Source organism: Sinocyclocheilus anshuiensis, unplaced genomic scaffold (assembly GCF_001515605.1).
Source record: "Sinocyclocheilus anshuiensis isolate Anshui unplaced genomic scaffold, SAMN03320099.WGS_v1.1 scaffold1440, whole genome shotgun sequence".
Classification (NCBI taxonomy): domain Eukaryota; kingdom Metazoa; phylum Chordata; class Actinopteri; order Cypriniformes; family Cyprinidae; genus Sinocyclocheilus; species Sinocyclocheilus anshuiensis.
In genome coordinates this window covers 76556-89599 of record NW_015547692.1, presented here as the reverse complement: position 1 = coordinate 89599, position 13044 = coordinate 76556, and the positions used below count along the sequence as shown (strand labels likewise).

General features: G+C 38.0%; 1 protein-coding gene across 1 annotated transcript in view; it reads right to left on the bottom strand.

Annotated features, from left to right (window-relative positions):
* The window catches only part of LOC107703609 (MTSS1-like protein), an 81586-nt gene that overhangs the window by 2509 nt on the left and 66033 nt on the right, over positions 1 to 13044 (bottom strand). Inside the window, exons 4-13 of the mRNA XM_016506303.1 lie at positions 11148 to 11232; positions 10583 to 10674; positions 10230 to 10304; positions 8882 to 8890; positions 7992 to 8149; positions 6787 to 6894; positions 6585 to 6682; positions 3874 to 3977; positions 1730 to 1857; positions 679 to 855 (exon numbers count right to left, since the gene is read on the bottom strand). Coding sequence (XP_016361789.1) covers positions 679 to 855; positions 1730 to 1857; positions 3874 to 3977; positions 6585 to 6682; positions 6787 to 6894; positions 7992 to 8149; positions 8882 to 8890; positions 10230 to 10304; positions 10583 to 10674; positions 11148 to 11232 — 1034 coding nt within the window. The remainder of the gene's footprint in view (positions 1 to 678; positions 856 to 1729; positions 1858 to 3873; positions 3978 to 6584; positions 6683 to 6786; positions 6895 to 7991; positions 8150 to 8881; positions 8891 to 10229; positions 10305 to 10582; positions 10675 to 11147; positions 11233 to 13044) is intronic.

The following is a 13044-nucleotide window of genomic DNA, read 5'->3' as shown; positions in this document are numbered from 1 at the left end:
GAAATTTACAAAATATCTTCATGGAACATGATCTTTACTTAATAATATCCTAATGATTTTTGGTATAAAAGAAAAATCTGTAATTTTGACCCATACAATGTATTTTTGACTATTGCTACAAATATACCCCAGCGACTTAAGACTGGTTTTGTGGTCCAGGGTCACATATAAGCTAGTGAGTGTGAAGTGCATTTTAAGAGACTTTAGCTGTATTGACAAAGCTGCTCATTTTCAAACTTCTTCATTTAAAGAAAATAGTAGTGGCAATGTATTAAAACAATTAAACTAAATAATTAAAATTAAATAATATAATTCCAGAAGTGTTATTCGGCACTTAGAATTTATATTTATATTAGATTTGCATGACTTTTTTAGCTGTTTGTGATTGCAGAGTTAGAAATAGAAAATAGAAATTTCTACCTAATAAAATATTTTAGCTTGCCATAATTAATATTATATATATATATATTTCCTTTGGAAATATCTAAGAATTTATTAGTTTTCAAGGCTTATCCAAGTATAGAAATCACACTTAAAACAAAAAACAAAACAAAGCACTGCATTATTAAGTACTCAAGGCCAGAGCAGCCCATATTTGCAGAAACAGCCTTAAGCAAACAGGTACATTTTGTCTTCGCCACACCAAATGATGAATGTTTAATATACGGTGAAAGTTACCTTGGCAGCGATAGTGGCCGGGGTCATCCTTGGCCTCTGGGGGTCTTCCGAATGCATCCCAGAATATCCCTGTGACTGAGGAGAGGTTTCTGCCTCCCGCAGCCTATCCAGAGGCTCCTTCCTCCTCTGAAGTGTGCTGGCTAGCGGCTGCTCACCAGAACCTACCTTGGACCAGTCCTGAGGAAGTAGACTCGGTTAATTCAGTTCAGTCTATAGCAATAGATTCAACGGTCTCAGGGGCGAGAGAGAAGACTGGCCCACGATCCAGCAGTTTGAGTGTCCTTTCAACAGATACTTTCTTATGTGTTTTAGAGAAAACCCAATCTCAGTGTTTGAATAAACTGATAGGTACCTTCCGTGGTCTGCTCGGTTTAGCAAATCTCACAGCCAGAGATTTGAAACCAGCTTCATGCAGCCAACAGAAAAGGTGTGTGTTAAAAAGCAAAATGAAGTAATGAATGAGGCTAAGCAGAATTAAATCAAATCAAAATCACTGTCAGTAAGTGTTATATTTAGGAGGCACATATTCAACACACACAAAAAGAAGAGGAAATAAACAAAACTGCAGTGAGAATTCCCAATGGAGACAAACCTTCCAGCAAGGAACCTTGGATGTGGGAGAGGGTGTGTTGGATCCAGGGGAGCGTTTATAGGGTGGGGATGCAGGAAGTATGACAGAGAAAGGCCTGATGGAGCCAGGAGTGTGATAGAGAGCAGGGCGGAAGGTAGCGAAGGACGAGCCAAACTGTGGAATGGAGAGATAAGACCGAGACCGTCAGAGTAGCAAGAGACCCCCTTCCCTTTACTCATGGGCATGGGAGCCTTTGTGTGTGGCTTTGCAGATACATGCTGAGAGTGGCAGGAAAGATCAGATCTGATGACAGCACAAAGACGAAACCGGCAAGAGAGACAGAGAAGACCCCAACCTGCCAATCAGCAGCACAACCCTCACGGGTCCCACAGACAATCCAAAACACTGACAAGCCAAAACAATCCATCACTGACAGTTTCAGCACATGTATGTCTTATGGACAGAGTACTTGATACTTACTGTGGTTGGAGAGCTACACTCACTAACTGACTGGCAGGTCTCAGATGCATCCGAGGACGCTGAACTTGATGACTTCTGTAAGAAAGACCATAAAAGATGGGGTATCAGCAGGGAAACATTTAGAGGGCCTTCGTCAACGTTTTATTATTTTTTTTAGATTTGTGGTACTGCTTGCAATAAATGGACACATCATAAATAGAAAAATCACATTTTAAATTAATAACAGTTTTAACCAAATGACTTCAACACCTTCAGCTTGGAAAATGTAGTGTTGCCAAGTGAATGTCCAGTGGAGAGGACAAGAGTGAGAGAAGAGTTTGGAGTCAGTAAAATGTATTAATTTATTTATTTTCTTTTTTGTTAGTTTGTTATAATAAGTGAATGCTCACCATGGATGCATTCAATTGATTAAATTGTTACAAAAAAAGTTTCAAATAAATGCTGTTCTTTACAAAAATAAAAATTAAAAAAAAAAGTCTCACATTTTACACAAAAAAAGCTATATTCAGCATTGAAAACAATATCTTTAACACCAAATATGCATATTAGAATTATTTCCAAAGGATCATGTGACATGACTGGAGTAATGGCTGGAATAAATAACAGTTTAAAATATATTAAAATTGAAAACTGTTATTTTAAATTTGATTAACATTTCATAATATTACTGTTTTACTGTATTTTTGATCAAAAGCATAATTTGAGAGCATACAAAACGTTAACTTTCAAAGACATTTAAAAATCTTACTGACCTTAAAATTTTGAAAGATAGTGTATTTTAATTATTACATGTACAAATAGATTTTTAATGTTGTTAAATGCAATGAAACACATAATCAAAAAACAAGTAAAGATTTTTAGTATTCCTAAAAGTTATGTGCCATTTAGCACTTTTTTCCATAGTTTTTTTTTTTTGTCATCTGCTGGTTGTTTTCATATCTACTGCATTATTTTAAAGGTGTGTTTTTTATGCTTTAAACATTATATATATATATATAGAGAGAGAGAGAGAGAGAGAGAGAGAGAGAGAGAGAGAGAGAGAGAGCATCTAGAAGTGTTATATACTTATGAAATGTAAGGCTAAATGTAAGTTACAGCATTTAAAATCAAAACTGACAGTGCCATTATTTCCAACACTTACGACTTAAAAGTACAACTAAAAAGATTCAAAGGGTTGTTCTTTTAACTACCATCTAAAAAATATATGCATTAATCATGAACACTGACTGCTGTTTCTGAATTTTCTATGCTAGTTTGACCCTCGATATGCTTATCCTTCAGTGTGTCACACACCTCAGCCATGTGTTTGGTAGATTCACAGCCAGGTAAAATCCCCTTTTCTTTCTATGGTCAGAGAGAGTAGCATGTGAGCTCCGAGACGAGTGCATGTCTCCTGCTTAACTCCAAAGAAAGTGCTTAAGAAAGCACCTCCTCTGTGTATATATTATAATGCCTGTGTTCCACATAAAATGCTTTAGAAGCAAATTTCAAGCACTGCTTCCTATCACAATTTTTCCACTCAAGAATTGTTTGACATACAGTGGTTTATATTTCTTGTCCACAAGAGGTCACTATAATCTTTCAGATGCAGCTAGGGAATGTTGCTTCATGTTTGAAGCTGGGACACAGATGTGCAATAACAGTTTTTTCCATCACAGGAATAAATTACATTTTAAAATATATTAAAATAGAAAACAGCTATTTAAATTGTAATAATTGTTCACAATATTACCGTTTTTTTTTTTCCTGTATGTCTGATCAAATAAATGCAGCCTTGCTGAGCATAAGACACTTCTTTCAAAAACATAAAAAAAAATTACCAACCCCAACCTTTTGAACAGTGCTGTATATAAATATCATAAATAAATATTTACAATCTATTAAAACAATGAAAAGAGTCTGTGAGGGATAGACTTACAGTCTTTACAATGCCACGCACTGTATAAATCTCCTAGATCACATAATTTTCACAACTTTCAGATCTGTTTTATGGAGTTTTTGTCTACTGCAGTTTTTTTTTTTTTTCATTGGCTTTTGTCAGCCGAACAATCGATATGTTGTTCAACAACAGTACATTCCATTGAATGCCAAGTTCTTCTATCCCTCACAACTTTGTTTTCATTCCTGTCAAAAAATAAGATCTGTTAGCGGGTGGGCCACGCTGCGGTAGCGACAGGACGAACTGGGTGAGTGAGTCTGAGAGCCACCAGAGGATCGAGAGGCGCTACTATGTGCGCTGTTTACACTGCTGCTGGGGCAAGGGAAAGTGCAACAGGACAGAGAACCGGGGGTGCAAGGGAGGGGTACGGTCATATATGGGCAGGTTATATGGCGATAAGTGTGAAACACACCCATTAGATTAGAATGAGCAGGCAAGGGTTTTACAGGATGACAGGAACATGGTTGACAGATGAAGGCAAGAAAAAAAATTATATGATAATAATTAAACATTTGAGGGGAAAAAAAGCAATGAAATTGTCAGTGAAAAAGAGATGGACAAACAAAGGTCTCAAGCAGTTATGAGGTTGATGGGTAAGGATGGAGGGCAGAGTGGGGGGCAGAGGGAGAACATATGTAAGACAAAGTTTGACAGGTGTGACACAGGGGGCCTAGTATGGAGATTGAAGGTTGTGTTCAGATGTGTCGGCCTTGCGCAGCCAACGCACTTGAAGCAACCCCCATGACTCCATGCGAGGCGGACAAACAGGTACTAAATGACACTATTAAAAAAGGAAGCTTTAATTGGCCCTGGAGCCAAAGCAAAATACTAATGGTCTAATCCAAAACTCTAGAGGGACTGGCTATGTAAAAGTGATCTTAAAATGCGTTCAATTTGTTTTGAAGCAATTATTTCATATTCCGGGTTAAAAACAGCACAGGAATATTAGACAGATTCTGTTGTTGAGGTTCTTAAATGGGGTTTAACCTGGAATATTAATTTAAGAGAGCAAAGCACTGAAGTTACATTAATCAGACACAACTTATTGCTAGTGAATTATAAAAGTAATAACATCATATTAAACTAGCTACTTTAGTCTACTTGTGTTAATTATAATTGTAGGTAATTGCTATGTGTCATCCTTGACTTCATCAAAATGAATCAATGGATGAATAACATGAATCAATAAGCATTAAACTGTGCCTGTTGAAAGCAAGGCTCTTACAGAATACAAAACAACATTTTCATGACCGCAGTGCTCTGTCTCTAATATGTTGTCGGGGTTGATGTCAACATACAGTGAGATTGTGTAGCGCAGCAGTAGCATTAGCAGCCCCCTCTTTCTCTGTACACACACACACTTGCATTCAAAATATACACACACTCACAAAATATACCCTGGCTGGAAAAACAACAGCTAGTAGCTAGTTTCTAAGTAGTTATTTAGTTTATGCAAGATGGCCATTGGCACTGGCATCCCCTTAAAGGTTTAGTTCACTCAAAAATTACAAATCTGTTATCATTTACTCACTCTCATGTCCTTCTAAACCCATAAGATCTGTGTCTCTTTTGAAGTCCATTCCACAAAAACCTTGACACTTCAAAAAGTTCATAAAGCGATCGTCACGCAAGCACATTTGATGTTCTCTATGTATGTGTGCTGATCAATGTTTATATGTGAATAAAAGGCTATATTAAATCTGTTCATCATAAAGCGATCATGTCTCTTCGGAAGACTTGGATTAAAGTGCTTGATTCATATGGATTACTTTTATGACGTTTTTTATAAACTTTTTTGAAGCATTACAGTTTTGGTGGAATGGACTTTCAATGGAGGAACAAAAATCACTCAGGTTTCATTGTGGTTCGAAGATGAATGAAAAGCCACTTTTCCACCAAAATTACCTGGAACAATTTGTCCCAGGAACTTTTTTTCCCCCAGACCTGTTGCTGTCTGTGTTTCTATCGCAGCCTAAAGTACCGTGAAGATTAGGCAAATAGTCTGGTGATGTAGTAGGACTGCACGCGACTGCTCCTCCCAGTCCAGGAGGGGGCGCTAATGTCGAACAACAATTGCGTCATAAAAAGCGACGGACAATCATAATTGTTTTGTCACCGTTTCCAGTTACCGCTGGATTTCATCCTCGGCACTGCACCAACGCCGCACCGCAACAGACTTAAAAATGGTGGTTGTAATACAATGCGGCATAGAGTCAACCAATCCAAATGCTGCGTGAACTCAACCAATCAGCATGTTCAGTGCCCAAGTCCCACCCCCAAAAGTTCTGGACCTTTGAAAACGTACTACCTTGTGAGCAGGGACTTTCTGAGGGGCAAATTTTTACCCGGAACTTTATTTAGATCCTGGTTCCTGCGGTGGAAACACACCGATTACCACCCCAAAGTCCCCAGTTCCTGGGGAAAGTTCCTGCGGTGGAAATAGACTTAAAGACTAATAGGTTTAAAATGACATGAGGGTGAGTAATTGATGACAGAATTGTTCATCTTTCGGCAAACTCTCCATTTATCATGGTATGACCAACTGGTATATCGTTTGTTTTTCGATCCAAGATGGTCTACAAGTTTAAACCAGCTTATGACTAGCTCAGACCAGCTTAAACCAATAAAATACCAGCTACCATGTCCCAAGACACAGCATAAGCTTTATTTTTATTTTTAAGTACGAGCTGCCATTTGGCAAATTATATTTTGTACTAAATTGTATTGTCGTTTTGCAACAAACAGCAATGTTCAAAGCAATTACAACAAAGAAAAGCCAAGCAACATAGTACACAGCACAAGCAACAAATCTATCCAGCAGAAAAAAAGGCTTATAACCAGAAATAAAGATTTGATAAGTGTGCTAACATTACTGGCAGCATAATGTCTCTATTTCTTTATCACTCTCGCTCTCACCTGCACATGCTGCTTTTCCTGGAGCCGGAGCTGCTGGGAGAAGAGGGGGGAGTCTGGTAGGACCAAGAGTAATCTGAACCCTTAAGGTCTTTTATTACCTGAAAGAAAGAGACACAGAGAGGCAGTCTTAGTGTTAATGGCCTTTTTTTCTGCAAAGCACTGTACATAAATGGTGACTGGAGTACATAAGAAGGATGTGCACCTGCTCACTGGCTGGGGGCAGTTTGTGGGGGTCTGAGGTTAACACGGTAAGGTCATCAATAATGGCCTGGAGATGAGTGATCTCTCCCAACATGGCAATCTCTCCATTCTAACAACACACGAGGACAAAACCACAAGTTCATAGATCAGATTTTAACATCACATAATGTCATTTAAATGTCAGACAGTAACATATTCTAAGAGCATAATTTTTGCTTTAAATCTTAAGACAGGTTCCTCATTACCACTACTATATACAGTATGACGAACACAATTTTGATGAAACATTTCCTCTTTACTTTTAAAAACATACATCTGGATTGGAGAGTGAATGAACTGCATAAAGTGTCCAGCATACACTACCGTTCAAAAAAATGTAAATAAAAAAATTGAACTTTCTATTCATCAGAGAATATATATACATACATGATAATTGTAACGCCCCTGTAGACTGTTTGTTGTGGTTTCTTCCCTTTGTGTTGGTTTAGCCCGTCTAATCATTAGTTAATCACCGTCATTGTGCTCACCTGTCTGCCTCTAATTATTCACCCCATATTAGTTCCTGTCTGTCTGTCTGTTACCCCGAGTGTGTGTCTCACCTACCTGAACCTGCCTTGTTGTGTCTACAATAAATGTCATTATTGGAATCCTTGTCGTCCTCGTCGTCCTGCCTGCCTCCACACACCCGATTCCGTGACAATAATAAGAAATTGTTCTTGAGCATCAAATTGTTGAACAAATGTTTGAATAAATTGTTATTATTAATTACAGATCTTCTTTATGCACCAAGAGCTTGTAACACTCCAAAGAGAAAGGAAAAATTGAAATCGCATCATATGACCCCTTTAAGTAAAGATAATGTTCCATGAAGAACATGATAGTTGTATCTTGGCCAAATATTGTCCTATCCTAACAAACCACACATCAATGGAAAGCTTATTTATATGTATATCATATATCTCACTGGTTTTGTGGTCCAGGGTCACAAATAAAATATATTAATAGAAATACAAACAGTTATTTTAAATTTGAATGATATTTCACAATGTTGCTGTTTTTGCTGTGTTTTTGATCAAATAAATGCAGGCTTGCTGGGCATAAGAGACTTAATTGACACTTTAACTGGTGTCCTTGTTACAGAGTAATGTGTAAGGGCTGAGCAGCTGTACAGTTCACATAAGTGATGTTGAATGAGGTGGGCTGTACCACTACAGGCTGCAGGAAGCTGATGAAGGTACAAAAGCGTCCTCTCTCCTCCACTAGAGCACGCCGCACCGCCTGCTTCTCTGTCTCCTCCATCAGCAGGTACATGTCATTCACATCCTGCATTGCGCTGTCCAGCTGTGGCTGAAGGTCCCCCCGGCCTAAAGGGGGCGACAGAGAGCATAACAGAAAAGAAGGGGGAAAAGGCAGAGGGATTAAATAAGGTGGAGAATGGACAGAATGAAAAAAAATGGCCAAAGAATGAGACAAAACAGAAGGTCGAATGGAAGAATTAGAAGATTACAAAGGACAATCAGAAGAAAAAAATGAAAGGAGGCAGAACACAAGAGAAGATACTGCATTAGATGAGAATCATTCTCTCTTCCAGCCTCCAACAATATGGACGTAATGTGAACACAGGACAAAACGAACTATTCCGACTAGCACCTACACAACAAACGTAGACAGACGATTCTGAACTCTGCGGTCGAACATCTTCTACTCTTAATGAAACACATGGAACCTCCCAGAGGAAGTTTAAAGGTTAACTCATGCAGACTAGATTGTTAGAAATGGTCGTGACCTTTGCTGGGGATTGAAGCAAAGTCAGCTATCCGCAGTAGAACTGCTTCCAGGAATACAAGCAGCATGCATGCTGGGACGGCATTAGCAAAATCATGCACAAAGCAAACCCTCAGGTGTTATAATGGGAGAAAAGAGAAAGTCTGTGATCTTAAATCACTCGTTGTAAGCTGTCAAGCCAAAATGTCATGTGGGGGTTAAATCCGATGACCACAGAACTGTCTGCAGACGTGTTAAAGGGCCATGCAGAGTGACGAGTGAGAAAAATCAAAGTGAGCCACAGATTGGCGTGAAAAAAAAAACATACTTACCCTGTAGCTCTATAGAGGGAGAGTAGATAAAAAAGAGAGAGAACACAATGTGGGGGGAATCCAAGAGAGAGTAAAGAATAGAGAGATACAGAGAAACAGAGGAGGGAGAGCACTGTGTTAGGGTTAGTATTAGAAAGCAATTCAGCTCATTTCATGGCCAAATTGTTTCAGAAAAGCCAAACCACCACAGCAAATCTGAACAAAACCAAATTAAAAAATCTGCCGAAAATGTACGATTTAATGCGCAATGGACCCAAAATAAAATCAAATATGTAATCTTATCAAACTGAATGGTCTTATAAGGAACGAGATGCCTGACTTAAAATAAATAGGCAGCTTTTCCTTTAACACTGGAGTCTTCCTAGTAACACACAGGATTGTCATCCTATCTTCAAAAACAGGAATTATTGGCTGCTGGGATATGAACATGAACTGCTTAGCAAATGAGGTGAGAGTTGCACTTCTGCGCTTCAGCCAGCAGAGGGGGTTGCTTACATTGCAGAGGATTGTTTGCCTCATATGAAGGGATCAGTAATTTCACCAAGCACATTGTGCACTCAACAGTCTATGCAGCTTTAACAACACTTCCGAGATTCAACCATCCATTGCCGACCATGAGAGCCACTAAAACGCATTCAACACTGATGGCATACGAACAGCAGATTGTTCTAAACGTCAAATAAAACAGCCAGTTTTGACCTTGAGGAAATGTCCTTGACTTATCCCCAACTCATTTCTGCTTTGTAATACGACAATATTATGTAATATTGATCCATTACTTTCACTGACATTAAAACACTTGTATGCTAGTATATGTGACACTGGACCACAAAACCAGTCATAAGGGTAATTTTTATTTAAATTGAGATTTATACATCATCTGACAGCTGAATAAATAAGCTTTCCATTGATGTATGGCTTGTTAGGATAGGGTAATATTTTGCCGAGATACAACTATTTGAAAATCTGGAGAATCTTGGAAAAAAAATCAAAATACTGAGAAAATCGCCTTTAAAGTTGTCCAACTGAAGTTTTTAGCAATGCATATTACTAATCAAAAATAAAGTTTTGATATATTTACGGTAGGAAATGTACAAAATATCTTCATGGAACATGATCTTTACTTAATATCTTAATGATTTCTGACATAAAAGAAAAATCGATAATTTTGACCCATAAAATGTTTGTTTTTTTGCCATTGCTACAAATATACCCCAGCGACTTAAGACTGGTTTTATGGTCCAGGGTCACATATGTGTTGTTTGTGATCCTATTTCACAGAATAAATTGCCCAAATTTGTTGTGATGCTTAACATTTCATAGTAATATTGTGAATATATTGTGTTACCTTTCCTGGCTTTCTTCTGTAATTTCAAGGTGTCTGAAGATTTCTTCTTTATTTCATGACGAGACCGTTTGTACTCTGTAAAAAACAAAATGTATGAAAATTTAGTAGCACTTTATGTTCCGTGTGTACATACTATGTACTTATTATAGCAATAACTGGGTAATAACTAGGTACTAGCTCTGAACCTACCCCTAAACCTAACCTTAACCCATGTAGCTATACCGTATACTAACCAGTACTTTCATGGGTAAGTACACTGTAAGTACATGTACTATAAAATAAAGAGTAACCAAAAATTTGTATGCTGTCTACTTTGTAAGGACTGACATATGGACAAAAAGGTGCTTAGTCACCTTTGGCATGGTCCTTGTCCAGTTGATTGGCTGTCTTCTTCCAGTCTTCAATACGGTCCTGTAGAGGAGTGATCAGGCTCTCCATCAAAGCACTGAAAGCAATGAAGAGAGGATCATGTTCTCAACCGTTCACAGCTGAGTCAGAGGTTCTCATTCAATTACAAAGCAATATGAACATTCACAAGGAAATATCATCAACCCTGTGGGGGTTCAGACCATGAGAAATGAAGGCTTTGGTTTAAAGTGTGGCTTAGAGTCTAAGGCATCCATTCATTAGACTGTCGGAGGGAATTGTCAGCAGATGTCCTTTAATGAAGTGTAAAAAGTGTGTGTATTTGTGTTCTCTTGTCTTGCCAGTGTCATCAGACTCTGAGAGTGAGTCTTCGATTATAGTGTGTTGTGATGGTCACATTTGTGCACATGCCAGAGCTCAGTGTCAAACAAATAAAACACATACAAAATTCTTGTGTTGAGTATAATCATAGGTATACATGTATTTGTGTTATATATAGGCTTCTAAACTATGACACACAGGAAGTAGATGACAGGAGAAGTGTGGTCGTACTTAGTAAAATGGCGTAGTTTAGCCTCAATGCTGCGATGCCTCATACACATGCGGGTCAGAGCTGATCCGATGTCTCTGGTAGCACCTACAGGAGACACAAATGGCGAAAAAACTGTCAGAACATCACTGAAATTACACATAGGAAACACTATGTGTACAGTTCAATGACCAAAACCAGCATGGTAAAAACAACGGCTGCAGCTCAGAATGTTGTAAGCTGAACTTTAATCACTAGCGTTTTAAAGACCATCAAGTGTACAACCTCTAGTCATTCAAATATTAATTATTAACATGGATCAGTAATTTGTACTTGCTTCAGTCCAAATAAAGTGGTTTAATTTAAAAGACTCCCTAAAGTGTGCATGTAACCTGTAACCACAGTGTAAATGAGGCTATTTTTAGTAGCAGGTTGGAAAAAAAAACCTTTGGAAAATCCTGACCCCAGTATTTATAAGAGGCAGTGTGCTTTCTTCCAAAGAAGGTGGCCCAGACAGCTATTATTTCTTGAAGTGTTTACATGTCAAACTGAATTGTTGAACTGAGAAGTCTGTAAGTGTTGCCTGGAACCGCACCAGCTCTTTAGATTTAACTGTACCATGACCTTCAATATAAGAAACAACTGATTATTTATTACAATCTAAAAACGCTGTGTATCTCATATGACTGTGAAAATTTGACTGGCAAACTATCTCAACGTCATGTTTAAATTTGTCATTATAATAAACATTAAAAGTTTATGCTTCCTTATCACCAGAATTGCTGCAGGGGGTGATTTACCTATCTCTTCTCAGCATTAGTACTTTCATCTTTTTCACAGGTCGATGAAAATTTACATTCCAGCATTAAATCCTGGTCTGTGCTGACCTCAGATTTCCAGTAGATCTCAGGTCTCCAAACCAGGGACTGAGTTTCAGCCAGATTCCGTAATCTAAGCCTTACAGAGTTGGCCTAGGCCCATGTCAAAGAGGCACACACCCTAAAAACAACAACCCTGACCCTCAAAAGGTAATGTGCCTTAAACATTGGGTTGAAGACCAAACTATTTTTACCATGTATGGAAAATTATATACACATATTTATATCTTACTGGTATTTATTCTGTATAATCCCTTTAACCCGAATTTATGTTACATAACACCCAGAGGTAATTGTAAGTACTTTTATTACTTTCATTGCTCTTTTAAGACACTAATTTGGATCTAATTTGTTTCTTAAGTGTCCACATTGTCACAGCTCTTTCTGCAATACAATTTCTGAGGAGAGATTTAAAAAAAAGACCAAAGTGAGGCTTGAATTTAATTGTACACAACTGAGAGTAGAGGATTATACATTGAATGTTAATACCATAGCTCACATTGGAAGAATATGATGAGAAACATTTGAGTTTTTATTGAAATTTCTGACTTTTATTGCAGATGTTAGTGTCTTGACAAACATGAGCATAGTTTGAGACATTGTTGAGATCATTTGACACTCTAGAGGAGACATGTGAGATCACAATTCTACATTTGAAGACTGCAGATGCAAAAGCCTCTAAGTGCCATCTGAAATTTTCATCTAAAATGTAGCATTTTTATCAGGCTCCTATATTTTTGTTCAGTTATTTCACTTTAATGGCATAGAAAAGGACCTATACATTGCCATTAAAGTGAAATTACTGAACCTAAATATAGCAGCCTGATAAAAATTCAGACGGCACTTCCCTGTTGAAAAAAAACAGCATATGCTGGTTAGGTATGTTTTGACGCTGGGATGCTGGTTTAAGCTGGTCCTTTGCTGGTTTAAACTGGCCCTTTGCTGGTTTATGCTGGTCATGTGCTGGCAAAGGACCAGCATAAACCAGCAAAGGACCAGCTTAAACCAGCAAAGGGCCAGTTTAAACCAGCAAAGGACCAGC